Source organism: Mustela erminea, chromosome 5, assembly GCF_009829155.1.
Source record: "Mustela erminea isolate mMusErm1 chromosome 5, mMusErm1.Pri, whole genome shotgun sequence".
Classification (NCBI taxonomy): domain Eukaryota; kingdom Metazoa; phylum Chordata; class Mammalia; order Carnivora; family Mustelidae; genus Mustela; species Mustela erminea.
In genome coordinates, this window is record NC_045618.1 from 85,968,851 (window position 1) to 85,995,372 (window position 26,522).

At 34.6% G+C, this 26,522-nt stretch overlaps 1 protein-coding gene across 17 annotated transcripts in view; it reads right to left on the bottom strand.

The window, feature by feature from the left end:
• RALGAPA1 (Ral GTPase activating protein catalytic subunit alpha 1) overlaps positions 1-26,522 on the bottom strand; it is a 247,914-nt gene that overhangs the window by 141,021 nt on the left and 80,371 nt on the right. For 10 of the 17 annotated variants that reach the window (XR_004285927.1, XM_032344039.1, XM_032344038.1 and 7 more), the window contains 6 exons: positions 25,919-26,067; positions 22,974-23,103; positions 20,410-20,647; positions 18,588-18,749; positions 13,291-13,431; positions 308-1,855 (listed from right to left, as the gene is read on the bottom strand). Coding sequence is in view for 16 of the 17 variants with exons in the window: in XM_032344039.1 (XP_032199930.1) it covers positions 308-1,855; positions 13,291-13,431; positions 18,588-18,749; positions 20,410-20,647; positions 22,974-23,103; positions 25,919-26,067 (2,368 nt within the window). In the remaining variant the exon portion in view is untranslated. The remainder of the gene's footprint in view (positions 1-307; positions 1,856-13,290; positions 13,432-18,587; positions 18,750-20,409; positions 20,648-22,973; positions 23,104-25,918; positions 26,068-26,522) is intronic. The other 7 variants (XM_032344048.1, XM_032344047.1, XM_032344049.1 and 4 more) reach the window with 3 other exon arrangements.

The following is a 26,522-nucleotide window of genomic DNA, read 5'->3' on the forward strand; positions in this document are numbered from 1 at the left end:
TACTCAGAAAAATATTTGATTTCGGTAGCCTCTGAAAGGTCATTAAAATTTTCCTGTATCTCCCTCTTTCCTATCTTGTTCAGCAGCAAAGAGGTTTAACTAAATGCCTTAAAAGGGAAATTAGTAATTTAAATAAACATTGTATGCTGGGAAAAATACAGCTGGGAAAAGGCGCATGCATAACCAAACAGAGAGAAAGCAGTGACCATCCCAAAGCTTTTTGATTGCTTATAGCTTGCTTCAGTTGCATTAAGCCAAACTGGTGCTGTCTTTCTCCTTTTGCGCTCTGCACACTGTTAGTGCTCACCTGCAGCTTTCCTTCCAAAATAGCCCATTACATGACTGTACAGATCCCTCAGTGGAGCCTCTGGTGGCATTCTGTTCTGCCTCTGTGGGGAAACATTTGCCTTCGGCTTCGAAAGAGCATGTACAACAGTTTTATAAACGCCACCCAGGGAGCCCTGCTGTAGTCCTGCCTCATGACTTGATGACCTAAGAGTACTACGACTACCTAACTGATTACTTGCAATTCCTTCTTTTTCTAACAGAGTGGTGGGAATCTCTGTAGACTCCTTCATTGTTTTACTTACTGACGCTGTGCCAACTGTACCTAGAGGCCTGTACACACCAGGTTTTACTAACTCTGTCAAACTACCTGAGCTGATATGGGGGTTGCTGGTGCTGCTAGTGCTGCTGTTACTACTACTACTAAAGCCACCAAGCTTCCGCAGTCTCATCTTCCATGGAGCCTCTTTGTTTTCCAGAGGATTATAAAACTGAACTGACTCAGTAGATGGTCTAAAAGTAACATGAACAGTATTTCGTTTTTTAGTAGCTATTTTCATGATTTTGGCTCTATGAGTTACTGTTTCAGACAAGCTCCTTTTAGTTGGAGAAAGCTTGCTAGTGCTTGTAACATGAGGCAGTCTATGGTTAAGAGGTGTTTTTAGTGTAGTTTTCTTGGCATGCATTACATGTGGGACAATGATTTTTTCACTGATTTGCACACCCTTAACCTTTTCAACTAGTGTTGTATCCACACAGGCATCTAATTCTGTGGCTGTCTGTCTATATAGGTGTTTCCTTTTTTCTTTATCACAAGGGCTCCCTGAACTAGGTTCTGAAGACTGTTTGTCACTGTTTAGTTCCTTAGATTTTTCATAAGTTTTTGTTCTCATAAAACTTCCTAACTGGTTAGGTGCAATACTACTCATGAAGACAGCTGAGTTTGGTTCTTTTTGAAACTGAATGTTTTCAGGAGTCCCAACAAAAGAGGCGGTATTTTCTGATTTACTTTCTTGGTCTATGTATTCTAATTTATCTGAAGATGATCGTTCATCCCTATTTACTGCAATAATCATTTCCTCAGAAGCTGCATCTTTACCTAACTCATTTTTACTATGATTTTCCTGGTTTTCCTTAAAATATTCTTTCAGGGAGGAAAGAAGATCGTCATCTCCTTCAAGGTCAATGTACTGGATTTGTTCAAAAGCTGAATCTGCAAGTTCTATTGGATCTATTAAGTGACAAAGATGGTCATATATGCTATCACCAACTTCCAGAGAAGACTCTCTACTATGCGTATCAGTGATGTGGCTTTCAGTGGATCTAGTTATTGAAGAAGCCTCTGTGGAACTCTGCAAGCTTGGCGCATGACGGGATGAACTGTCAATGACAGGAACTGCACCTTTGGCTCGCTCAACAGTGAATGGTTCCAAGATGTCAGAAGTGCTGCTACTTCGAGGCAATGGCTGCTCCTCATTCAAAGCACCAAAAACTTCATTTCCAGTGTCTTCACTTTGTGAAAAATGTCTGACTCTAGTTGGGCGGGGAAGTATTTGAGCATCATCAATATCTGTAAAAAAGAAAAATTATGAAGAGTAGGAACTATATGAACATGAAGAATATATTATTAAATTTCAACCATACCCTAAACATATGCTTAAAATAAAAAAATTCTGAGATTTTTTGGTAAGCTCAATGAAATCTATTAAAAATAGAAATTTGTTTTTAAGTAACGATGGGCACAAGCCAATATAGCATGTAGTGTCAATGATTAGAAAACTATCAGAATACATTTTAAAATGTTAACATGCATAGTAATAGTGAGGTGATGAAACATTTGGAAGTGCAGTTAAAGATAGAGCTGTGCCAATAAATAAAGCAATTTAAACTTGCTATTCAATTTTTCCTATTTAAGTTCCAAGCATAAAAAAGTACAACTTAACACAGGAAGCTGATTTAGGTATTCCACTGTAAATTCTTATAGGGTCTCATAAATTCTCATTTCTTCCTTACCAGGCAAGAGGAATCCTCTTTTCTTCAAATCTTGCCTATTTGTTTAACCACATATTACAATGAAAATCTCCCTTTCTTCTACCGAGGTGTTTTGCATTATTTTTTATAGCATCAATATCTATTCACCCTACCAAACACAGTGCTAAAAAAATTTTTTTTCCCATTTCTCACAAACACCATTTAATCTACTAGGAAGAAACCTTCTCTGCCTATCATTGGCCCTTACCATTTAACAAATATTAAAAACAAACCTTAAAAATTGTATCTAGGTCTTTTGGAGGTACCTGGATGGCTCAGTAGGTTAAGTGTCCGAATCTTGATTTTGGCTCAGGTCATGATCTCAGGGTCCTGCACTGGGCTCCATGCTCAGCAGGGAGTCTGCCTGGGATTCCCTCCTTCTCCCTCTGCCCTTCCCCCTGCTCATGCATGCACACACCCTCTCTCTAAATAAATAAAATCTTAAAAAAAAAAAAAGGTATCTTTTTACATCTCTAAGAATTACAAATTTTAGAGTCAAATGGGCATTACAGATTATCTAATTTAATTTTCTTACTGAGGAAACTGAGGCCCAAAGAGATAAAATCAGAAACTATGAGAAGCAGGCTTATTGTTCTATGTCACTGCATTGCTTCTGCTGCTCAGTATATGGTAAATCCTAAAAAAAAATTTATGAAATTGAAAATCACAACTTGAAGTACTATGATATACAGTACTATAGATACATGTAAATTAGAAATTTTGTAATTAAAATACAGTACCTATGAATCTACCCTGGCCTTTACATTACCAAGAAATACATTAAAAAAATTTTTGTTTGTAAGCCAGCAAAATATAATGAAAAAAGGACAAAGAGTTAAAAAGTCAGATGCTGTTACTCATTAGGCTTATGATGCAAAGGTAGTAAGTAACAGAACTATAACTGAAAATGGGACGATTTAGATCCAGAGTAAAACAGTGACTTATCTAAGACCACAAATTAACTTATTGATTGTGCTAGGTATAGAACTTCGGTTTTCTTACTCCAGACTCTGAGACCAGTGTTCTCATTTATAAAATGGGGACAGTGACTTAAAATTTCTTGGGATCCATGCTATGCATAAAAGGAGGCTGGTCTTTCTGCTATTTTATTCATATCAAGTTCTTTTACAAGGTCCACAAGGAGTCAGGTTATACAGATTCAGAACAAGGGAAGCTTGTATTTTAAGATTCAACTATATTCCTGAAGATATACATTTAGATTTCAAGCTCAGGTCAAATACACAATACTGCTGGAAGTTAAGACAATTAATCTATTTTATCATTCAGTTGAGGGGAATATTCTAAAAATGACGCTGTTTTTCTTCTTCATACACTCCATTTAGAAATTCTTTTAAATGAAAAGTGAAACATTTGCTCAGAAACTAAACATTTATGCATTTATAACCATTTATTATTGCAGCAGATAACTAATGCTTATTTATCTGTCTTAACAAATGTATTTTGGTTTTATTTTATTTCCCATAAGAGATCATAAGAACCTCTGCCTAGAGGACAGAGATTATTTTTAAAATGCACTCCAAATTACTTTCCACAAAATACCCTAAGAGGATTAGCAAAGGATAAAAATTAATTCTCTATAAAAAGCCTTGAAAATTTTAAAGTTGAAACTTCATCTGTTTCAATTCAAAATTTAAAACCTTATTAAAAGCTAATGTTATGGGGGAGCCTGAGTGGCTTAGTCGGTTAGGTGTCAGACTTTGGCTCAGGTCATGACCCCAGGGTCCTCCCATGTCAGGCTCCTTACTCAGCGGGGAGCCTGCTTCTCTCTCTCCCTGCTGCTCCCCCTGCTTATGCTTTCTCTCCCTGTCAAATAAATAAATAAAATCTTAAAAAAAAAAAAAAAGTAATGTTATGATTCTAGCAAATATATGAACTTCAGAAAAGAAGTAGAATATTAGTTTTAAATTTTAAGTTCCTGACATTCCATAATTTTTCTATTCTAAACAAGCCAGTAAAGATTTCTGTGAAGTTCTTTTTTTAAGAATTTGTTCCCAACCCTGTCCTCACCTTGCATAATTAGAGAATTTAACCATTATTACAGTCTGTTTTTTCCTTAACTATTTTATTACATATGAATATCCAATACTTTCATGCAAGTTTAAAAGGCAAGAGCTTTAAAAAAAAAAGCATATTTTTCTATCAATAATATACTGCTTGAGAACTTAAGTTTAAATTTAAACAAACAAAAAAAAACAGTACTGGGGCGCCTGGGTGGCTCAGTGGGTTAAAGCCTCTGCCTTCGGCTCAGGTCATGATCTCAGGGTCCTGGGATAGAGCCCCATATCAGGCTCTCTGCTCAGCAGGGAGCCTGCTTCCTCCTCTTTCTGTCTGCCTTTCTGCCTACTTGTGATCTCTGTCAAATAAATAAATAAAATCTTAAAAAAAAAGTTTAAAAATGTTTTTAAAAAACAGTATTTAAGCTTTAAATATAGTTCTTATAACTATATAAAATTAGTAACTGAATAACATCAAAGAAGAAAATAACTGCTGATAGGAAATCAATGTCAGCACTTAAGCATAACTGACTGGAGCAAGCTTTAAATGTAAAGAAATGCCTGTATACCTGCATTCTGTTAAGGAGAAAAACACTAAATGATAGCTAAACCATATAGTCTTTTCTACATGTGAGGCATTGTTACAAGCATCTTACATATATTAACTCACTAATCCTCACAACAACACTGTGAAGTAGGCATTGTTATCCCCATTTTATAGATAAAGAAACTAAGTGACTTGTCTGAGATTACACAGTTAGAAAGTAGAGAGCTAGGATTTGAGGGCAAAAATTAGTCCATATTTTAAGTATCCTGACTAATATCTGTCATATATTCATGAAATAATTCATTAATATTTTTAAATTGGCAAAAATTAATTGTGTTAAATTATAAAGCAGCATAATGACTTATCTCTAAAGATAAGAATCTTAGAAATCAAGACTTAGTCAAATACAAGTATTAGTGAATTACAGAAGAAAACAACTGACAAACTTTGTATTGGATTGCTGAAAATAACTGTGGCTTTAGGTTTAAACAAAAATGGGTCTTCAAAACAATTATGCTGCTTATATTTTACCTTGAAAAACAGTAGCCTTTAAATGAAATTATTTTAATCTAAAGTATTAGTAACCATTAAACAAGCAAAACAAGAAAAAAGTTTTTAAATAAATTTTTAAAAAACTTTTGAACATTGATAAAATGCTTCCTATGGAGCCTACAAAGTGCTAGAAATGTCAAGTTTTATCTCCGGATTTCCTTAATAATGTTTAGTATGAAAAGTGTTAGAAATTATTCTGGAAATTACTTCTGGAATAGTTTTTCTTTCCTGAATATTCTGTTTCAAAGCAAAGTTTTCTTTGTTATTTTGAATGATAAACTCTAAACTAAAGCTTGCAATGTGTAAAAAAAATTTCTTCCCACTAGAATTACGCTTCTTCAGGATTTTGTTTGTATCAACATCACAATATCCCCAGTGCTTGAAATAACTCTTATCACACAGTAGAGGTTTAGTACACTAACACTGGTAAAGTACAGCATGTCTTTTATAATAAAAATTAGTAGCTGCTAATTCATAAAATATCAACCTAGTTCCTCAGGAAAATAAATCTCTTAAGTTATAACACTAACACACCACTAGGAAATTTAAATAATTTTATAAAACAGGTACAGAATCAAGAGCCAAATCCCTTTTACCTAAAGTTAAATTCTATTTTTGACCAATCATAAATACTAGTTGAATTCATAAAAATCATTTATATTAGTTTACAAAGAAGTTCATACCATTTTAAAGCTGAAGTTTTTTTCTGGATTTACCTAAAGGAAATGACAATGTCCTTTATGTAATTAAAAAATGTTTTTGCCTATTTGGGTAATATGGCAATGTACTTTCAAGGTAAGAACCACAGAGCATCCATGTTTCCAATTTTATTACTAACAGAGTCTAATAAAGACTCCTCAAGACTGGATGTTCAACTTACAGGTAATTCAAAGCAGTATCTACATCACCAAAATCATGGAAAAACAGTCTATGCTGATGTTTTGTTGCAATTGTGAGTCTTTTTGCTTACATTTTGGTCACTGACAGCATAAAGAAATGCTATTGATTTTTCTAAATTGTTCTTATATTGGCAACTTTGTTGAACTTTTATAGATTCTAGCAGTTTATTAACTCGGTTTTCCTAGTCATTAAATCAGGAAGGCTCCTTCTGATGCCCCATAATTCTCTGGCTTAGAGAAATTAATAAATTTCAACTCACAAAAAAATTAAAAGCAACAAATCAACCTCAAATAACTTTAATTTTGAACACTAAAACTTAAACCGCTGAACTATCTTCTACTCTTTCATCCTTCTAATACTGTTTCCCTTACTCTTAAATTTTGGAAATAGACAAATAACCAATACATTTTTCATGTTAAGAAAATTATACTGGGGGCACCTGGGTAGCTCAGTTGTTAAGTGTCTAATTTCGTCTCAGGTCCTGGAATTGACCCTGCATTGGGCTCTCTGTTCGGTGGGAGGTCTGCTTCTCCCTCTCCCACTCCCCCTGCTTGTGTTCCCTCTCTTGCTGCATCTCTGTCAAATAAGTAAATAAAACCTTTTTAAAAAAATTAATTAAGGGGTGCCTGGGTGGCTCAGTGGGTTAAGCCTCTGCCTTCAGCTCAGGTCATGATCTCAGGGTCCTGGGATCAAGCCCCGAGTTGGGCTCTCCGCTCTCGGGGAGCCTGCTTCCCAGCCTCTCTGCCTGCTTCTCGGCCTACTTGTGATCTCTCTGTCAAATAAATAAATAAAATCTTTAAAAATATATTAATTAAAGAAAGAAAATAAAATTACACTGTTTGGGGGGCGCCTGGGTGGCTCAGTTGTTTAAGCGTCTGCCTTCAGCTCAGGCCATGATCCCAGGGTCCTGGGATAGACCTCCACATAGGGCTCCCTGCTCTGCAGGAAGCCTGCCTCTCCCTCTCCCTCTCCCACTCCCCCTGCTTGTGTTCCCTCTCTCGCTGTTTCTGTCTCTGTCAAATAAGTAACTAAAACCTTAAAAAAAAAAGAAAGAAAGAAAGAAAGAAAGAAAATTACACTGTTTATAAACATGTTATATAATGCCATTTTAAGTTAGCTTCAAGTTTTGAGACGTACTTTAAAAACTAATACAAATTGGTGAGTGCTGTGAAGTGTGTAAACCTGGTGATTCACAGACCTGTACCCCTGGGGATAAAAATATATGTTTATAAAAAATAAAAAATTAAAAATTAATACAAATTATTCCAGCAAAAACAAAATAAATTTGATTTAGAATTATGCTAGAGCAAGCAGATTACAGGTAGAAAATCTATAAAAGATTACTATCACATGTTGATGATAACAAAGAAATCCTTGGTTGTGTAAAGAAGGGCCTACTTGTTTGGTTGGAGGTGGAAAATTCTCCTCCTGATTAGGTAGAACTGAGGAACAGGATGGGGCATGAGAGATAACATTTTCTTTCTTCTGATATTCAGAAAATAAAAGTAGAAAGATCAAAATATTTTGCTCTACAGAGCTCAATTCAAATAATGAAGCACTATTAAATAACATTAGCAGCCTACATAAAACAGCCTAGAGAGACTAGAGTCTAACAGCAAGTATGACAAACAAGTTAGCAGTTGAGAACAAGTTCAAAGAAAGTAAATCTGTAAACTTAATTTCCAGGTGACAAACCCACACTACTTACTTAGAAAATAGTAAGAATCAGTTGGAAAAGCATAAACAAAGTCAGGTGGCCACCCTGCTTATGTTTTGTTTTGTTTTTACATCACTTCTTTCATTAAAGTGCTACTTTTGGCAATAAAAGCTTATTTGCTTAAGAACAATTCCTGAGATTTCTGGCTTTTCTATAATCCATTTATCAGGAAAAGAAAGACTGCTTAGCCTAGTCTACCAAATGTTTAAAAGCATAATCTAGTTTAGGAATGAAGAGTATGCTTGGCCAGACACCTGTATTACTTGTAGAGTTTTAAAAAATAATGTTAGATGCCTGTGTAACCCCCAGCATATTATATCAAAACCTGAGGCAGATGCCTGGGAAAAAAATATTATTTTAATTGTTACACATGAGTCTATTGTTAAGAACTGATGAAAAATAAAGCAAATGCCTTTGAACTAGTCCCCCACCTTAAGAAAAACTCTTCAAGGATATTCAGCTATTTAAATAGTTTGGTTTGTATAAAACTATAAATAACATAAATAACATCACATAACAGTGTAGGTAGAATGGACATCTAAACAAGAATACTGGAGGAAAAAGAAGGGCTGGACAGAAATAGGGTGCTTTAAAAGCTGATGGTCCATTTTTTAGAATCTCAGTGTTTAAAAAAAGGCGGGGATGCCTGGGTGGCTCAGTTGGTTGGGCATCTGTCTTTGGCTCACGTCATGATCCCAGGGTCCTAGGATCTAGTCTGACATTGTGCTCCCTGCTCAATGGGGAGTCTGCTTCTCCCTCTGCCTGCTGCTTACCCTGCTTGTGCTCTCTCTGACAAATAAACAAATAAAATCTTAAAAAAGGGGGGGGGTCACACAGCTTCCTTCTACCTGCATAAGTATTCAAGAGTATCAGGTATATATTTTTCCAGAGAACTCCACTTCTAATCAAAAGCTAGAAGACTATCTATGAGTATTTTCACTGTTTTTTGGTGAAGCAGTTACAGAAACCTCAGCTCCTGATCTTAAATGATGTGCCCAGGAAATATATTATTGAGTTCATTTAGCCTGCTAATATGAGGGAGAGACCTAAAACTATGAAAAATTTTCCTTTGCAGTTCATTTTAACTCTCTCTGTACAGTAACTATTCTACAGTAAAATTTACTCAATCCTTGGAAGGAAACATAAGCAAATCGTTTGGTTAAGAATCTAAAACTGTGGCAGTTTTCTTTTTAAAATTTAGCACTATTTTTTTTTTAATTTCTCTTCATAGAACTTCTTTTTCCTTTCCCTACCTCTCCCCCTTATGGTCTTGCCTCCCCCTTCACTCCCTTCAATGCACCTAACACCAGAAAAACCAAAGGCCAGGCCTTCAGTTTGCCTCCAATAATAATAGGGGCAATGAAAAATATCCAATAATCCAGATTTCTACTGTATAAGCGTGTATAAGAGTAATCCTGTCCCATTTTCACAGCTAATTTTTAAAATTATGAGGTCAGTTCAATGTCTTGCAAATTTGTTCTCTCTGGAACCTAAATGCTTTAGAATGTCAATGTGTGTACCTGGGAAAGCTCTCCATATTAAATAAGTTTGAGAAATAAACAGTTGTGAGGAGGGCATGTTTTTGTGTGTTTCTTTTTAAAAACTGCACTTCTAGAATATATTGATACACACTATAAATTTTTAATTCATACGACTTATTAAGATCTCCCAGAAAGTGTTGTAAATTTACACAACTGCACAGCAAATGCTGAATTCATTCACAAGTCACTTCTCAGTAAAGAAGAGTTTTTGCTGCTACTTTATATGTTCCTTGCCCCTTTTAATCCTTAAAGAAAAATGGTTTTTACTAAAAATGACCAAGTCTAATTATGCTTTATGTCTTATATGTATACATGCACAAATAACCAGAAGCAACTGTATTACAAGTTATCAATAGATAAGCACTGGTTTGGAGGAATATGTGTATTTTTCAAATTCTTTTCTATATAATCCATATTTTCTAAAATTAACAGTAGTTTGATAATCATATATAAAGTTTGTTTTTATTTGGTGACTGATATTTCACCATTATCTAACTCTTTAAATCTATCATAGAATGCATGTTACCCCAAATGAAGGAAATGAAAACAACAAACACAACTGCCACTTAGAAAACTCCTTTCAAACACCATTCCTAAAACACCTTCCCCATTAAATCGTTAAAAGGTAATCTTTCTGAATTATGTATTTACAGTGAAGCAAGGATTCTGAAATAGGCACTTATCCTAGTTAAGACACTACCTGACAACATTTTAAAGGCAACAACTCATGTTTATTTTAGCTTTTAAAAAATATTTCAGCACTTAACATGCATATTTGCTAAAATATTATTTAAGTTACAGACAAGAAAGTTTGCAAAGCCCCTAAGATTCTGAGGAAAAAAAAAATTTCTTGTCAGTTTTAACACAGCAGGGGACTATTTCATCCAAACATTAAGAATTAGTGGCCAAGAATTAGTGTCTGGGTGGCTCAGTGGGTTGAAGCCTCTGCCTTCGGCTCAGATCATGATCCCAGCGTCCTGGGATGGAGTCCCGCATCAGGCTCTCTGCTCAGCGGGAAGCCTGCTTCTCCGTCTCTCTCTTCCTGCCTCTCTGCCTACTTGTGATCTCTGTCTGCCAAATAAATAAATAAAATCTTTTTTAAAAAATACAAAATAATAAAAAGAATTACAAGGGGTGCATGGGTGGCTCACTTGGTTAGGCAGGCTTCTGCCTTCCTTTGGCTCAGGTCATGACCCCAGGGTACGGAATCAAGCCCCACATTGTGTTGGGCTTCCTGCTCAGTGGGGCATCTGCTTCTCCTTCTCCTACTGCCCCTCCCTCCCCTTGTGCACTCACACGCTCCCGCACTCTCTCATAAATAAATAACATCTTTAAAAAAAAAAAAGAATTAGTGGTCAAAATTCATTTCAGTTTTCCTAAACATATCAAAAATGGTTTGCAGTAAATGCCTTAAATATGTTTTTTAAAACTAAAAAAAAAAAAAAAAAAAAGCCTGAAGAAAAAAATATATTTAAGAGACATTTACAACAAATTGGGAGTTTCTTTTAGCTATAAATAATTTAGTTATAAGAAGAGAAACATTGTTTTGTCCATTTATGTAATTGAAATTATAATTTGACTCAATCAACAAAATCAGTGCTACTTACATAGGAAGGTACAGCACCTAAAATGAAGCACCAAAGAGACAAAACATTCAAATTCTTTATTTGTAGCTAAGCATCCTATGTAACAAAAATATGTGCTGTTTTCTTCTATATATTAAAATTTAAATTATTTCATTTATGTATTTCCAATCTTACTACTCTTTACATTGATAGCTTAAATTATTCAGGTAGCCTAATCTTACTGGTGTCAAATACAAATTCATTCATCATCAAATACTTATTGAGCATCCAGGTTTGAATTTGAGACCAAATTTCCTATTCTATCATTATCATCCATAAAACTCCATAGTCAGCTATCAATTTCATTATAAGATTCTGGCAGAGATTCATTATTTCTATTATACTTTGGTTCTAAAAAATAATATTGAATACTTCTCAAAAACATCATAAATATATATCTAATATTTATATATCTAAGTATTTACCTAAGTATTTATCAATCAAGGTATCTTGAACTAGAAAACACAAACATATCACATCCAATAACTGAATATTGTATTTTCTCATTTTCAGGAAAATAAAATACTAAGTTTTTTTCAGTTACAGTATTTTCAAAGGATACCAACCACAACAGTGTCTATGTATCTACGTATATTCACCTCTCAATATGTATCCCTCTGGTTTGGTTGAAATATCTGATATTATATCACAGATGGTGGAAAGCACTTCAACTAAAATAACATGATTAATAAAAATGCACCTTCCCTTTGGAGCACTTGGGTGGCTCAGTTGGTTAAGTGCCTGACTTGATTTCGGTTCAGGTCATGATCTTGGGTTCTGGGATCAAGCCCCATGTAGGGCTCCATGCTCAGTGAGCAGTCTACTTCAAGATTCTCTCTCCCCCTCTGCTCTTCCCAGCTCCCACCCCACTCTTGATCTCCCTCTAAAACAAATAAATAAATCTTTAAAAAAAAAAAGAGGGGGGGCACCTTTCCTCACATAAGCCTTCAATCCATCAGAAACTGAAAGGATGAAGACAGGTTGATTAAGAGAAAAAAAAAAAAAGCCAACCTCACCAAAAATGACAATGTCAACAAAACATTCCTAAGAAGAGTGATAAGAAAGTACCTAAAAATGTACAAGTCATTTTCTTCCAGCTAGCACATTTTGCATAGTAACTATTCAACATATTTGCTTCTGCCTAAAAGACAAGACACTATATGATTTTATTCACACAAAAATTATTTTTTTAAAAAAGCTAATCCACAGTGATAGAAATCAAAAGCAATTGTGGGAAGGAGGGGTAAAGACCTGAAAATGTCACTTGGAAATTTGGGGGATAATGGAAATGTTCTATATTTGTTTAGGATGATGGTTAATAGGGGCGTATACAATTCTCAAAAATCACTGAACTGAACCCAGGACCTATACATTTTATTAAATGTTAATTAAACCTTATTAAAGAGCAGATCATCTAGCCCTGTACTGGGGATCAAGGGCCTGAGGCAGAACTGAAAAGCTGACCAGGTTTTGAGGTTTCTTAAAACTTGGGGCTTCATAGCATGGTTTCTTTACTTGGCTTAAAAATGAGTTCTTATAATTCTATACACTATTATAATCTAATATAAAGAAAAAGATTGATTCCAAAGCAACTCTAAGATTTGGGAACTTTTCTCAATTACTGATTCCCCTTGCTTACTTCCATTACTACAGATGATGGAGATAAATTATTCAAGATTTACCATATTATTAGTCAAAACAATGGGAAATTAAAAGTCAAGGTTCTGATTGTTACCTTCCAAGTCATCTTTTGTCAAACATCTATAATAACATAAATATACATTACTATTTCTTTTAACCACCTAAGAAGAAAAAACTCAACTGTAAACAGAAAAAAATTTACAACCAAAAATAGTGGACATTGGCACAGCACTAAACTTAGCACTTCCAGAATGAACTGCCAGGATAGCATTAGAATTCAAATAACTCAAAATGTTGATTTCTCAACCATTTTCCCATTTCCCACACCTCCCCCAAAGAAATTAACTTTGAAGAGTTTATTTGATTAAGCAAAATTTGAAAGCAGAAGGATTAAAAAGTGAAAAGGTGGTGCAGAAATTAGCAGAGGTGGCACTACCTGAAAGCTCATCAGAAAGGGGAGTGAGAACAATATCAGGCAAGAAGGGTTTGGAAGTATGGATCAGAACAGGAGCACTTTTAGCACTGCGTATATAGGCCGATGGCAGAGCACATTCACCAATGGATCGGCTTCTCATGGCTTTAAAAAAGGAAAAGAAAGAAGTGGGGAAGGAAAAAAGAAGAGTGACTATAATGAAAGGCTTGTGTCACAGAAAAAGCAGCAACAGAGAAAACTAAAAGATACAAAGGAAGGAAATTTTAAATTAAAACATTTCAGCACGGCAAATACTGGCAAGCTGTAAGAAAAGAAATCAGAGAACACATGACATTTTGAATGTAAAGTTTTTGGTGTAAAGCAGGAAAATGCTTTTTTTATTAGCAGTTACAATGGTATAGCATTAAACATGAGCAGACACTTTAAATTAGCACTATGTTCTCAAAACCAAGGGTTGAATAGTTCATTGAATGGAAACACTGATAAGAACTCAATATTATTAGTTCAAAGAAATTTTTGGTACTATATTCAGGCATTTCTCTGAGACATTATGTGGCAATTGTGAGTCTTTCTTCTTAATGAAGCTGAATTCCAAAAACAAGTAATTCCTACCTTCATGCTCCTCCCTAACAAAGTTTCAAAGTCACCCCAGGTCATTTTTAGAACATTTTATGTAATTCATAATCTAAAGGATTGAATCTCATGGTTAGTATTCGATCTTGGTAGGAGAAGAAAGCTTACTTAAATCCACATCTCTTATTTATGTTAAAGCGTAACAGTATATAGGACGCCTGGGTGGCTCAGTTGGTTAAGCATCGGACTTCAGCTCAGGTCATGATCCTGGGGTCCTGGGATTGAGCTCCACAACAGGCTCCCTTCTCAGTGGGAAGTCTGCTTCTCCCTCTCCTTCTGCCCCTGTCCCTGCCTGTACTCTCTCTTTCTCTTTCAAATAAATAACTTAAAAAAAAAAAAAAAGTTTAACAGTATAATTTAAAACTTTTACGTATTTATAGAAGATAGAATTTGCAATCTGGATGAAAAATCAAGTCACTGAGAAATAGAAACAAGTTTGTGCTAATTCAGATCTGAAGTACCTAATACAAAAACTTTAAAATTAAGTTCTTAAAGATAACTTAAAAACCGGATTACTTTTAAAAAATTACATTTGTACTTGCATTTGGTAGTCTCATGTAAGGAGTCATCAGTTCTCACAATTAAAGACAAATTTTAGCACACTTAGAAATAAATTAATAGTCAAGCTTATACTTCCCAAACAAGTTTTTAACTTAACTTCCAGTTTAGGGATTCTTGAACAAATGATGGTATGCATAGTGTTCTGTATGAATAGAGGACTTAAAAGAAATAATACTCCATAATATTCATAAAATATGACAATTTTTAAAATTTGAGCATTAATATCAATTCAAAATCTTGGCTTTCCTGGTTAATGGAAACTCTTGGTTCCCTCCCTGAGGCCTAAATTCCTTAGCCTGTCACACAAGGACTATGGGACTAGGTACACGGATCACTGCAATTGCATCTTCTCCTCCTGTTCTCACATGCTGCTGCCACAGAGAATTTTTATACTGCTTCCTGAAATGCTCTTTCAAAACAGCATGGCTTTGTGAATTCATAATATCCTTGGTCTTCTTTTCCTCCTGACAGTCCTTCTTACTCAAAATGTCATTTTATCTGTGAAGCTTTTCTAACTTTCCCACATAATTAAATGTACTGGCAATACAGCAATACACAAAACAGTTAAGCATCCCTGCTTTTGCAAAGCTTACAATCTATTTTTAGTGGATTGTATGTTTTTTATGTCAGCCTCCCAACTTTTCAAACACACAACTATATCCTCTGATTTTTATAAGCCTACCTAGCACGTGGCATATATGAGCTTAATAAAAGCTTATTGAATGAATGAATATCTGTATCTGGGGAGTCTAGCATAATTATTTGTAAAAGAAAGGTTTCAATTGCAAACATATAGAGGAGTAAATAAAAAAAGATACTTAAAACTAAATTGATTCTTTTAAAACTAATTTGATTCAATTTGCTATTCTACAGAATTATAAGTTTTCTTCTATTTTTTTCCTTTGGGTTAGATGGTTCTTTGGATATAACAATTCCTTTTATTTCTTCTTTCCTACCACCAACTTGAAGAGCTTGGGCATTTTCCTTGGAACTTTCCATAATCGCAGTGGTTTAAGTTTGTTATGATTCCAGATGAATTCTACAAAAATGTACCCCTCTATTTTTTTTTTTTTTTTTTTGCTATACTACAGGTCTTACTACAGGCATACCTGAAAATCTGCCCAGTACCTCACAAAGCCATCTAACCTGCACTACAGAAAATTACTTACGATGAATTAGATACTAGGATTTCTGGGGATTTACTAATCTAAAGCTCAGGTCAGAAATCTCCAGAAAGCCACTGACTTTCCTACTGCCACATACACTCCTAAGCCACACACATCAGTGATCTTCAATCTGTAATATGTGTCTTATGTAGATGAAAGGGCAGCATGAAAAATAAAACATCAAGAAGTAAAAACAAAATTTTAAACATATAACCATGACAATTTTTGAAGGCTTTTTATTTTTACCCTTCTCAAAAAAATGAATAAAAAAGAAAAATAGATGCATTCCACATAAATTCATCTTGGATCATAAAACAAACACATTATGTCAAAAACTGTAACCTTCATTCAAGAGTTCCCATGCAATGTCAGAAATTCATAAACAGCAAGTATATCAAATCATTAAAAGTACACAAACACAAAATAAATAGAAGGAAGGCAACTCTGGCCTTTTCTCACTTCTAAAATTATACAGTTCTCCATATTTACAATTAAATAAAATTCACATCATACATACATGTCTACTTGAAGAAAATACCTTTGTAAGTCCCCGCAAACTAAGGCTCAAGATTATAATAAAAGTAAAGGAAAAGGAAAATCTGAAAACAGAAACAGTGATATATTTGTTTCAACAGTTGATGAATATGATTCAGGCCCTGAATCATAACTGCAAACAAGTTATTACTTCTCACAAACATATTCTAAAGTTAAGTCTAAAGTAAGTCCTAAATTCATTGCATCTTCTTTAATAATGTGCTGGCCTAAGTAAAACCTTAGACAAGAGTATACTAGAATGTATATACTTTATCACTGAATTTTTAACTGTGTATACACTATGAACATAAAATTTTTAAAATATTTTAAGAAAATATATATTGGAATACTCCTAAATTAATCTGCTGCCTCTTTTAAAAGTGTCTTCCAACTTATACAGGCACTTTTCTGAACAAAACTTTTAATACATCAACTTTTTATTTGATAGGTTTATTTAATGAACGAGCCAGACAAGATGTTTTGGCATAGGTACCAGAAAGTAAACACAGTCAGGTAGGAATTTAAGATCAGTATTTTGCTCACTATATGTTTTATAAAGATTAGAAATATGCCAACATGTTAATGACTGTTTCTCATTGGACAGCTCGTTGACACTTTCTTAAACTTTACATTCCACACTAACCACAAATTACTTCTATAATCAGAAAAATTATGTAAGGGAGTTTAAAAAAAATAGATATTTTAAGTAAAACAAAGTAAAATTTTAAATTTAAAAGAAGAATTCTGGGGGCGCCTGGGTGGCTCAGTGGGTTAAGCCCATGCCTTCAGCTCAGGTCATGATCCCGGGGTCCTGGGATCGAGTCCCGCGCATCAGGCTCTCAGGGAGCCTGTTTCCTCCTCTCTCTCTCTGCCTGCCTCTCTGCCTACTTGTGATCTCCCTCTGTCAAATAAATAAATAAAATTAAAAAAAAAAAAAAGAAGAAGAATTCTGTCCTAACCAATACACAAATATTTTTTATTAAATGTGACAGTAATATAAAACAAAGAAAGCCATTTCAGATGTAATCAACATCTTCCTAAGAATCTCAAAGTGATTCTATACAAAAAATTTAAATATTATATTAATTTTAATTCATCCATATCCTTATTATTTTATCATTTCTCATTATTCTTGACATAGACAATTCTATGCTTATTTTATAGACAGAAAACAACTGTGAAAATATAATTCTTTTGAAGGATTTAAAATTAACTGTGATTTTTAAAAAATTAACTGTGATTTTTAATTCTTCTAAATTTCTTTAAAATTATGTGTTTTTCACAGATTACCATTAAATATAGATATATTTCCACACACACACAAAAAAGTGCTCCGGCCATAAAAATCATGGACTACAGGGGTGCCTGAGTGTCTGAAGTTAGTTAAGCATCTGACTTCAGCTCAGGTCATGACCTCAGAGTCCTGGAATAAAGCCCTGAGGTGGACTCTGGATCAGTGGGGAGTCTGCTTTTCCCTCTCCTTTTGCCCCTCCCCCTGTCGGTATACTCACATACCCACATTCTCTCTTGCTCTCAAATAAATAAATAAATCTTTAAAAAAAATCATAAATTGTAAAACCTAAAGTAATTTCAAGCAATTTTGTTTCAGGCATATAAGGTAGTATCATTCCCATTACACAGATGAAGTAAATAAAGCCTAGGAAGTTCAAAATTATCTAGCTATTAAGTGATGAAAGTAAGAATAAAAAAAGAGATTAGGACAAAACCTTATTTTTCATTGCAGCACTCTTTTTACTACAATTCAGATGAAGTTATAAGTCTCTGAGAGGAAGAAGATTAAGATGGTAGCTAGGTCCAGAGTATACTAAATGATCCTACATCCAGAAATTCTTCCCATCATTGCTCTTTTGCTGCTACTTCCAAGATTATAGAAATATCTTCCATGTCTACAAAAAGCTGCAAGGAACCTAGCAACAACCTCTACCTTGGTCTCAGCCATCTGCAAGCAGAGAGCACGAATTCCTAGTTGGAAGTGTGTGAAGCCAACCTAATTATGTAACTGTAGCACTGAAAACTTAGCTACCCTAATTTCCCCTGTTACTGAGTATATTTACTTAGTAAAAATTCTACCAGTTAATGCATGAGTTCTGTAAAGTGAATCAGGGTTCTATTTCTTCAGTTCTGTAAAAAACAGTTTAAAATTATTGATACCCACAGTAAAATAAACTACATAAAAATGCTAATGTAAGATAAATCTTAATAGCATACATGGGTAACAGCAGGTCATTAGACTCTTGAATACTAATGAAAAAAAAAAGGGTTTGCTATAGAAGTTTCTCCTTTAATGACCAAACTGATAAGAACATTATGTATTTACATACATTGTTACTAAGGACTATAAAGATATTGCCCTGTACAATTCTCATTATTTTTAAGAGTACATACCAACGGTTTTTTGCCGTACTATACTCCTTGCCTTTTCGGTTCCTGGGGAACCAGTGGTTGTTGCACTTCTCTGTCTCATTGGGGCTTGGCCAGGCTGATCACGACTCCACCCTCTAGAAAATGACTTGTCAACTGAAACTTTCTGAAATTCATGTCCAACTCCTAGAAATGCAGATTTTCAATTTCAGTATACCGTCACCTGATTAATAATCTCTTCAAATTATGCATTCTACCTTACCTCAGATTCTTGGGTTTCTCATAAAAAGCATTTTAAAGTATCAAGTTAAATGCCTGTGTACCATAAGGCTTTTTAAAATACACTTTATGTAAAAATCATATTCCAAAACTGATACAGAATTCTAAAATTACAACATCAAAAATAAACTATTATTAAATCCTTTGCCATCCATTTATTTCATTAAAAAAGAAACATTTGGATAAGCAAAAAAGTTTAAGAAATGAGGGACGCCTGGGTGGCTCAGTTCGTTAAGCGGCTGCCTTTGGCTCAGGTCATGATCCCAGGGTCCTGGGATTGAGTCCCATATCCGGCTCCTGGCTTGGCAGAGAGCTTGCTTCTCCCTCCCACTTTGCCTGCTGCTCTCCCTGCTTATACTCTCCCTTTCTGTTAAACGAATAAATAAAACCTTAAAAAAATTCTTTAAAAAAAAAAAAAAAGTATAAGAAATGAGTTAACCAAAAGTCATCCTATGGTGGAAGTTACTACATCTCTACCTGCCAATAATAGCCAGTTGGGAAATAAATAGTCAGGAAAAAGTATTTTGGTCACTTAATGAACTACCATGGACAACTGTTAAATAGGAAGTATGACTCAGGTTAAAATCTCTAGCCAGCAACTACTTATTAAGAGTGAAAAATATAGGGACACCTTGGTGGTTCAGTGGGTTAAAGCCTCTGCCTTTAGCTCAGGTCATGATCTCAGGGGATTTAGCCCCTCTCTGCTCAGCAGGGAGCCTGCTTCCTCCTATCTCTCTCTGCCTGCCTACTTGTGATCTCTGTGTGTCAAACAAATAAATAAAATCTTAAAAAAAAAAAAAGAGTGAAAAATACAGGGGCGCCTGGGTGGCTCAGTGGTTAAAGCCTCTGCCTTCAGCTCAGGTCATGATCTCAGGGTCCTGGGATTGGAGACCCGCATTGGGCTCTCTGCTCAGCAAGGAGCCTGCTTCCCCCTCTCCCTCTGCCTGCCTCTCTGCCTGCTTGTCATCTCTCTCTCTGACAAATAAATGAAGAAAATCCTTTGAAAAAAAAGGAGCGAAAAATACTAACACAACAAGGATTATAAAAACATGTAGTAACAATATAATCACTATGTCATTGTCCCTCTCCCCCATTTTAACACTCAATAGATATATAATCCACACCTAGGGAATGTTTATTTTTAGTCAAAACTAAGAAAATGTTTTCAAAAGAATTTTTCAAATAATTCTTTTTAAATAGAGTAACATGAACTGACCTAAATTCTAACGAAAAAGTTTCATATGATAAAAAGGAAGAGCATTTTATAAATTTCCATTTTGGTTAATTATTTAAAATAAAATATTTAAGATTCTAAATTGTTTATTTAAATTTTAGCTAGATATATACAGAACACTTTATTTCTCATCAAAATTACTAATGATTTTGAAGTTCTTCAAGAAAAAAATTACAAGGTACCTACATGATTTATTGCCGAAAATTTTTAATCTGCAGGGAAGAGTTAAAAGAAAACATAATGGTTTACCATTCCTTGTCTCCCTAGCCTGATTTTCCCAGACCAAATTATTTAAACAAATTTATGGGGAGCATCTCTGTGGACAACTCTTACCTTTCCCTTTGTGCTTTTTTTGCTTCTGTTCACTCAGCTTATCCAAGGGTAAATCACTGAGATCCAAACTATATAAATTTCTAGCTAAAACTTTAGTTAGTGTTTCCATAGTCAGTGACCACTCAGTGGCTAACTCTTCCCAATAGGTCAGTGACGATAATACTGAAAGTAAGTCATCCCATAGTTCTCGAGAGATGTACACATTAAGATTTGCTTTGATCCAGGCAACGATAAGAGTCTATAAAGACAAAAAAGTAACAATGAAATATGCTCAAATTCAGATATTCAATTATAAAAAAAATTACCTAAGAACAAGCAGAATTTAAAAATCCCATAATATCCATGATCCCTTCTTGGTATATAATACTTACAAAGGAATTCATGCAATCATTACTATTTACTATAAATTTCAACAACTGCCAACACCCAACATTCTAGAAATTAGGATAAGTTATCAAAACTGAAAAGAATTATCTCTAAAGTTGTAACTATCCTTGATGCTGTATTACATTAATGTTAAATAAATGCTGCTTAAAAAAAGTCTCCACACTCGCGGCGTCTGGGTGGCTCGGTGGGTTAAAGCCACTGCCTTCGGCTCGGGTCATGATCCCAGGGTCCTGGGATCGAGCCCCGCATCGGGCTCTCTGCTCGGCGGGAAGCCTGCTTCCTCCTCTCTCTCTGCCTGCCTCTCTGCCTATTTGTGGTCTCTGCCTGTCAAATAAATAAATAGAATCTTTAAAAAAAAAAAAAAAAGTCTCCACACTATAAAAATTTTGAAACTACTGGGTTGAATTATTTACTAATGCTTATTGGGCTAAACTGACCAAAGGCTTTCTCAAACTAAGGATGAAACTCTGTATATAATATGAACATTCTAAAAACAAGTTACTGGAGATACATTTAATGAAATGTTTCTGAAAAATTATACATAAAGAATAAAATTAAATTTCATTTTGAAGATACCAGAAGAATTAAAGGCACTTTGTAAAATATCCAATCACACAATAAAAAACGTATTCATTGAAGGGCAGAAATTACATCACCCCTGAGATTTTAGGGACTTCTACTGAAGATATAACCTCCTATTGAAGTTTTTCAAAAGCTTAACTCTAATTTTTACTAAGGAATTCACATAAAATTTATACATTAAATGCCAGATGAAAATGAGCAGAGTTCACAGCACGAATAGCAGTAACTAGTGGCTTTCCATTCTATCTTACATTATCTATATTTACAGTACAAAAAAGTTATTCCATATAGCAAGCTAAAATTTTGCTCTCCTATAGTTCCAACATCAGGTTAGTTCTAACAATTGGGAAATCTTTTTAAAAAGGGCTAATGAGGGGCACCTGGGTGGCTCAGTGGGTTAAGCCGCTGCCTTCGGCTCCGGTCGTGATCTCAGGGTCCTGGGATCGAGCCCCGCATCAGGCTCTCTGCTCAGCGGGGAGCCTGCTTCCCTCTCTCTCTCTCTGCCTGCCTCTCTGTCTACTTGTGATTTCTCTCTGTCAAATAAATAAATAAAATCTTTAAAAAAAAAAAAAAAAAAAAAAGGGCTAATGAGGGCGCCTGGGTGGCTGGCTCAGTGGCTTAAGCCGCTGCCTTTGGCTCAGGTCATGATCCCAGGGTCCTGGGATCGAGTCCCGCATCGGGCTCTCTGCTCAGCAGGGAGCCTGCTTCCCCCCTTTCTCTCTCTGCCTGTCTCTCTGCCTGCTTGTGATCTGTCAAATAAATAAATAAAATCTTTAAAAAAAAAAAAAAGGGCTAATGAAGTTAAGTGGAGTTTAGATAATAAATGCAATTGGTTTCAAAAGACTATTCACCACTAAGTATAAAATCTTAGGCAAACAAAAATATTTTTTAAAAATAATTTGAGTAACTATACTTATGGCCAAGAATTAGATCTGAGTAGGTTTTTATCTTTGATATTAAGAACCATTTTATCAATGTATTTGTATTTAATGTGTCATCTTAAGAACATATTATTTTGGTATTTCCAAAGAATCCGTAATACATTTAAAGTCAATACTCTATCCTCAGGTTGGAAAACACAATATGTAATTTATAAATATTCAAACTACCACTGACACTTAAAATACAGAAGTGACTAAAGTCTTACAGAATAGCATGATAAGAAAGAATCCTGATCATTAACTACTTTTCCATTACTACAGAAACACTTAGAGTTTTATTTTTCTAACAAGCCAGAGACTTAGAAACTCAAAAAGCAAACAATCAGGCCATTATTCATGAAGCTCCCTGGCAGCTTTTTGCAATCATGTAAGTATGCCACACAACAGAAAAAGTTAAATATCATCAGCCTATTTCAATGTTCTTTTCACAGACGTGGTACTTCCTCCACTCTTATACTAGGTTGTGAGTTTCTATGTACGGCAAATAGTCTGTTTAGATAAGCAACTTTTAATTTAGTTCTACAAAAGATCCTTTAATATGAAATGATCTTTGATTTAAAGCTTTTTTTCCCCAAGTAACAAATTCAGGGCTCAATGAATCTTATAAAAATACATATCTATTCATCTATTTATCTATTTATTTATTTTTATTGCCTGGAAAAGTGGTCCTGCAAGTCGACCTGCCAAGGTCATATTTTTTTTCCCCTGGAACTGTAGAAAAGCTTGTGATGGCATCTTCAGTACAGATTCCGTGACTCTGAGCAATACAAGCAGCATCTGTTCCCTTAAAGTAAAAAAATTAATTAATGTTTCCTTCTCACATATGTTTGTTTTTGGTTAATGAATAACTTTAAAATTATTTGTTATAAAATGTACTATCTTTCGGTAAGTCAAATACCAAATATCTTTCAAATTTTTAGAATTCTTTAAATATTAAATTTTAAAATTCCATTTTATAAACTATACCAGCCATTTTAAAACCACTTTTCAGTCACAAAATCCTCTCATCAATTAAAAATGTATGCAAAACCTGATGAATTGGGAGGTGAGAATATGGAGGCTGCTCCCATCCCCCAAACTCCCAAAATCAAGTAATAACCTTAGGAAGCTGTCTGTCTATACAATATAGTTCTACCTTGATGCCTATACAACTAATATTCTTTATAAAATGGAAAACAAGCACATATCCAGAAGTATACCAGGTACAATTTCAAAAACCACAAGATTTTAAGATTAATAGATCACAGTGACCCTGGCGGGTAATCAAAGACCATCACTCTTTTGCATCTTTCCATCCATTTAAGTTTGGCCATTTCTAAACCCTTTATACTTTATACCTGTATACTCCACATCAAGACAATCATATGATTTCTACCTTGTCTCTTTCTCCTAGTGTCTTATTATTAAGACCACAAAACTGCCTTATTTGCACTTGAAAATCTGGAAACTGATTAAGCCACATGTGAAAAAGGGTATTCTAGTATGGGTGCACAGCCAGGCTACCAGCCCAAGTCCCTATCGCAGCCTCCTCTCGGATTTGCCTGTGGGCCCATTCCAAGCACAGCAACATGTGGGACGTGAGACAATCCCTGTGAGAAATGGCAGAGGTAGCAAAAGTTCACAGACCTAGAAGTCATCATTTTTCGGGGAAGGGAGGGCAGAATTAAATAGAAAAGTATCAATCAATGAAAAATATTCTGAATTTAACAAAAAAATACATGCATTTATTCATAAGATAAAAATCAAAGTTGCTGCATTTGTAATCTACGCCTCTGGTTTGGCTGTACGAAATGATGAACTTTTTGAAATCAACTAAATATGCAATAAAGTATAGCTTTTCCAAATAAATCTTATCTGATTTGTGGTCAAATCAAAATTCATTCATATATAAACTTTCACTGTGAAATGATAGCAATGATTTGAATTCACAAAATCTTATAAATTCAGTATAAATATGTGAGTAATCTCTCATAATGCTATGACTTCAAGGAACTTATAAAAAAAAATTTTTAATACTAAAGTGTTCCATATAGCAGGCCTCTCACTTTAACCTGGCTCAACAGCACTAATGCAAAGTATATTTAAAAAAAAGAAGGGGGTGGGCAGAGACTAACAAAAGGATGGTCCAAAGTAGTATGGTTCCTGGGTAATAATAACCTAGGCTCTGCAGTCTGAAGGACCAGTTCAAATCTCAGCTGTGCAAACAAAGATAAATGAACCAACCTCTTTGTACCTAAGAATCACCACGTAAAATAGAGATATTACCTACCTGAGGGGTGCTAAAAAAGGATCAAGAAAGAAAATGCATGTATAGAAAATGCTTAAAAATATACCTGGCATAGAAAAGTATTACAAGTAAGTTAATAACAAACTATATCCTGATATAACTCTATCAATACTGCTAATAAAGATTTTTTCCAAAATAAAGCCATTTTTCCATATGTAGCAAACATGTATGAGGCATACACTTTCACTAAGTACTTCCACTTTTCAAGAATAAGTCAAAGGAGAAAAATTATGTATGTATAAGGATGATCACTCTCTTCTCTCTACCCCAAAACAAAATGAAATAACTAAATATCCATCAAAAGAGGACTGATTAAGAAAATTATAACACATACAAATGGCATAATAATACTAAGTGACTATATATATAGTTTGGTGAACCAGATGTTCATCAAAGGGCAAACAATGATTACCTCCAGAGAATGAGTTTTGGGGCAACTTTAACTTTCTTTTTAAAACTTTTTTTTGTTTTATTTTTATAATGAACATGTATCATTTTAAAAACTGAAGAACTGCTCTTTTCCCCAAAAGGCCTATTTTTCCATTCATTAAATATTCATAGAGCACAAATAGTATATAAAATACTATGGTAAGAAATGCAGGAAATATAAAAACAAAGACAACAGAGACATTTTTTAACGCCTTTCAATTCAGAGGTAAAGAGACATATATACAAGTAATTTAAGGATTTAGACAATTTTTAAAAAGAACTGTAACAGAGATACAAATATGCAATGAAAGGAAGTGGAAGAAAAAATTAAGTAAGGATATGTGGAAAAAGGAAGGTGGAATCTAAAGATAGTTATTGTGACAACACAAGAAGATGGCAAGCATCAGAAAAGTTCAGAATGTGCAGGAAAGAGCAATTTGGTAAAGACAGGAGCCAGATCCCATTCTGCAGGGTGGAGTTTAGGCTTGAGAGAAAGCCAGCAACGTGTCAGGGACCTCACTGTACATGGCCTTACATGACAGGTTGAGCAATCAGGCATTCACCCACTTAATCATTTACTTATTCTTTTATCCACACATGCACAAATTCATTTATTCACCCATGTATTCATTTCTGAGGGGGGGGCATTAGAAAACAATCATTAGAAAAACAAGCATTAGAAAAACAATCCAAGAAGGCTGAACAAAGGTGTCTGAGATAAAATGGAAACTATTGTCATCATAAAAATTATATAAAATATTTACTCGCTAATAGGAGCCTCTACAATATTGTGACAGGACCTGTTCATAGACATTATTCCTCTAAAAATTACTATAATTATATATATACAATTAAAAAAACATAAAGGATAAATATTTTTTACCAAGTCTTTTTGTCCATTGATACTTGTACAACCATGAACCGGTAAATGTTAAGAATGCGTTTACACATATCTGTATGCTCATCCAGAAGGTTTTTAATTTCATTTGCAGGTTCAAGAAGAAATATGTTTGATGAGTTTATAATAAACACCTAAAACAAAAGACATCATTAGCTATTCATTATAAAATTAGAAACTTATTTAAAAAACAAATTCAGGGCACCTGGGTGGATCAGTGGGTTAAGCCTCTGCCTTCGGCTCAGGTCATGATCTCAGGATCCTGGGATCGAGTCCCGCATCGGGCTCTCTGCTCAGTGGAGAGCCTGCTTCACCCTCTCTCTCTGCCTTCCTCTCTGCCTACTTGTGGTTTCTCTGTGTCAAATAAATAAATAAAATCTTTAAAAATAATAATAACAAAAAATAATTTAAAAAAAACAGATTCAGGGGGCGCCTGGGTGGCTCAGTGGGTTAAAGCCTCTGCCTCCGCGGCTCAGATCATGATCCCAGAGTCCTGGGATCCAGCCCCGTATCCGGCTCTCTGCTCACTGGAGAGCATGTTTCCTCCTCTCTCTCTGCCTGCCTCTCCGCCTACTTGTGATATCTCTCT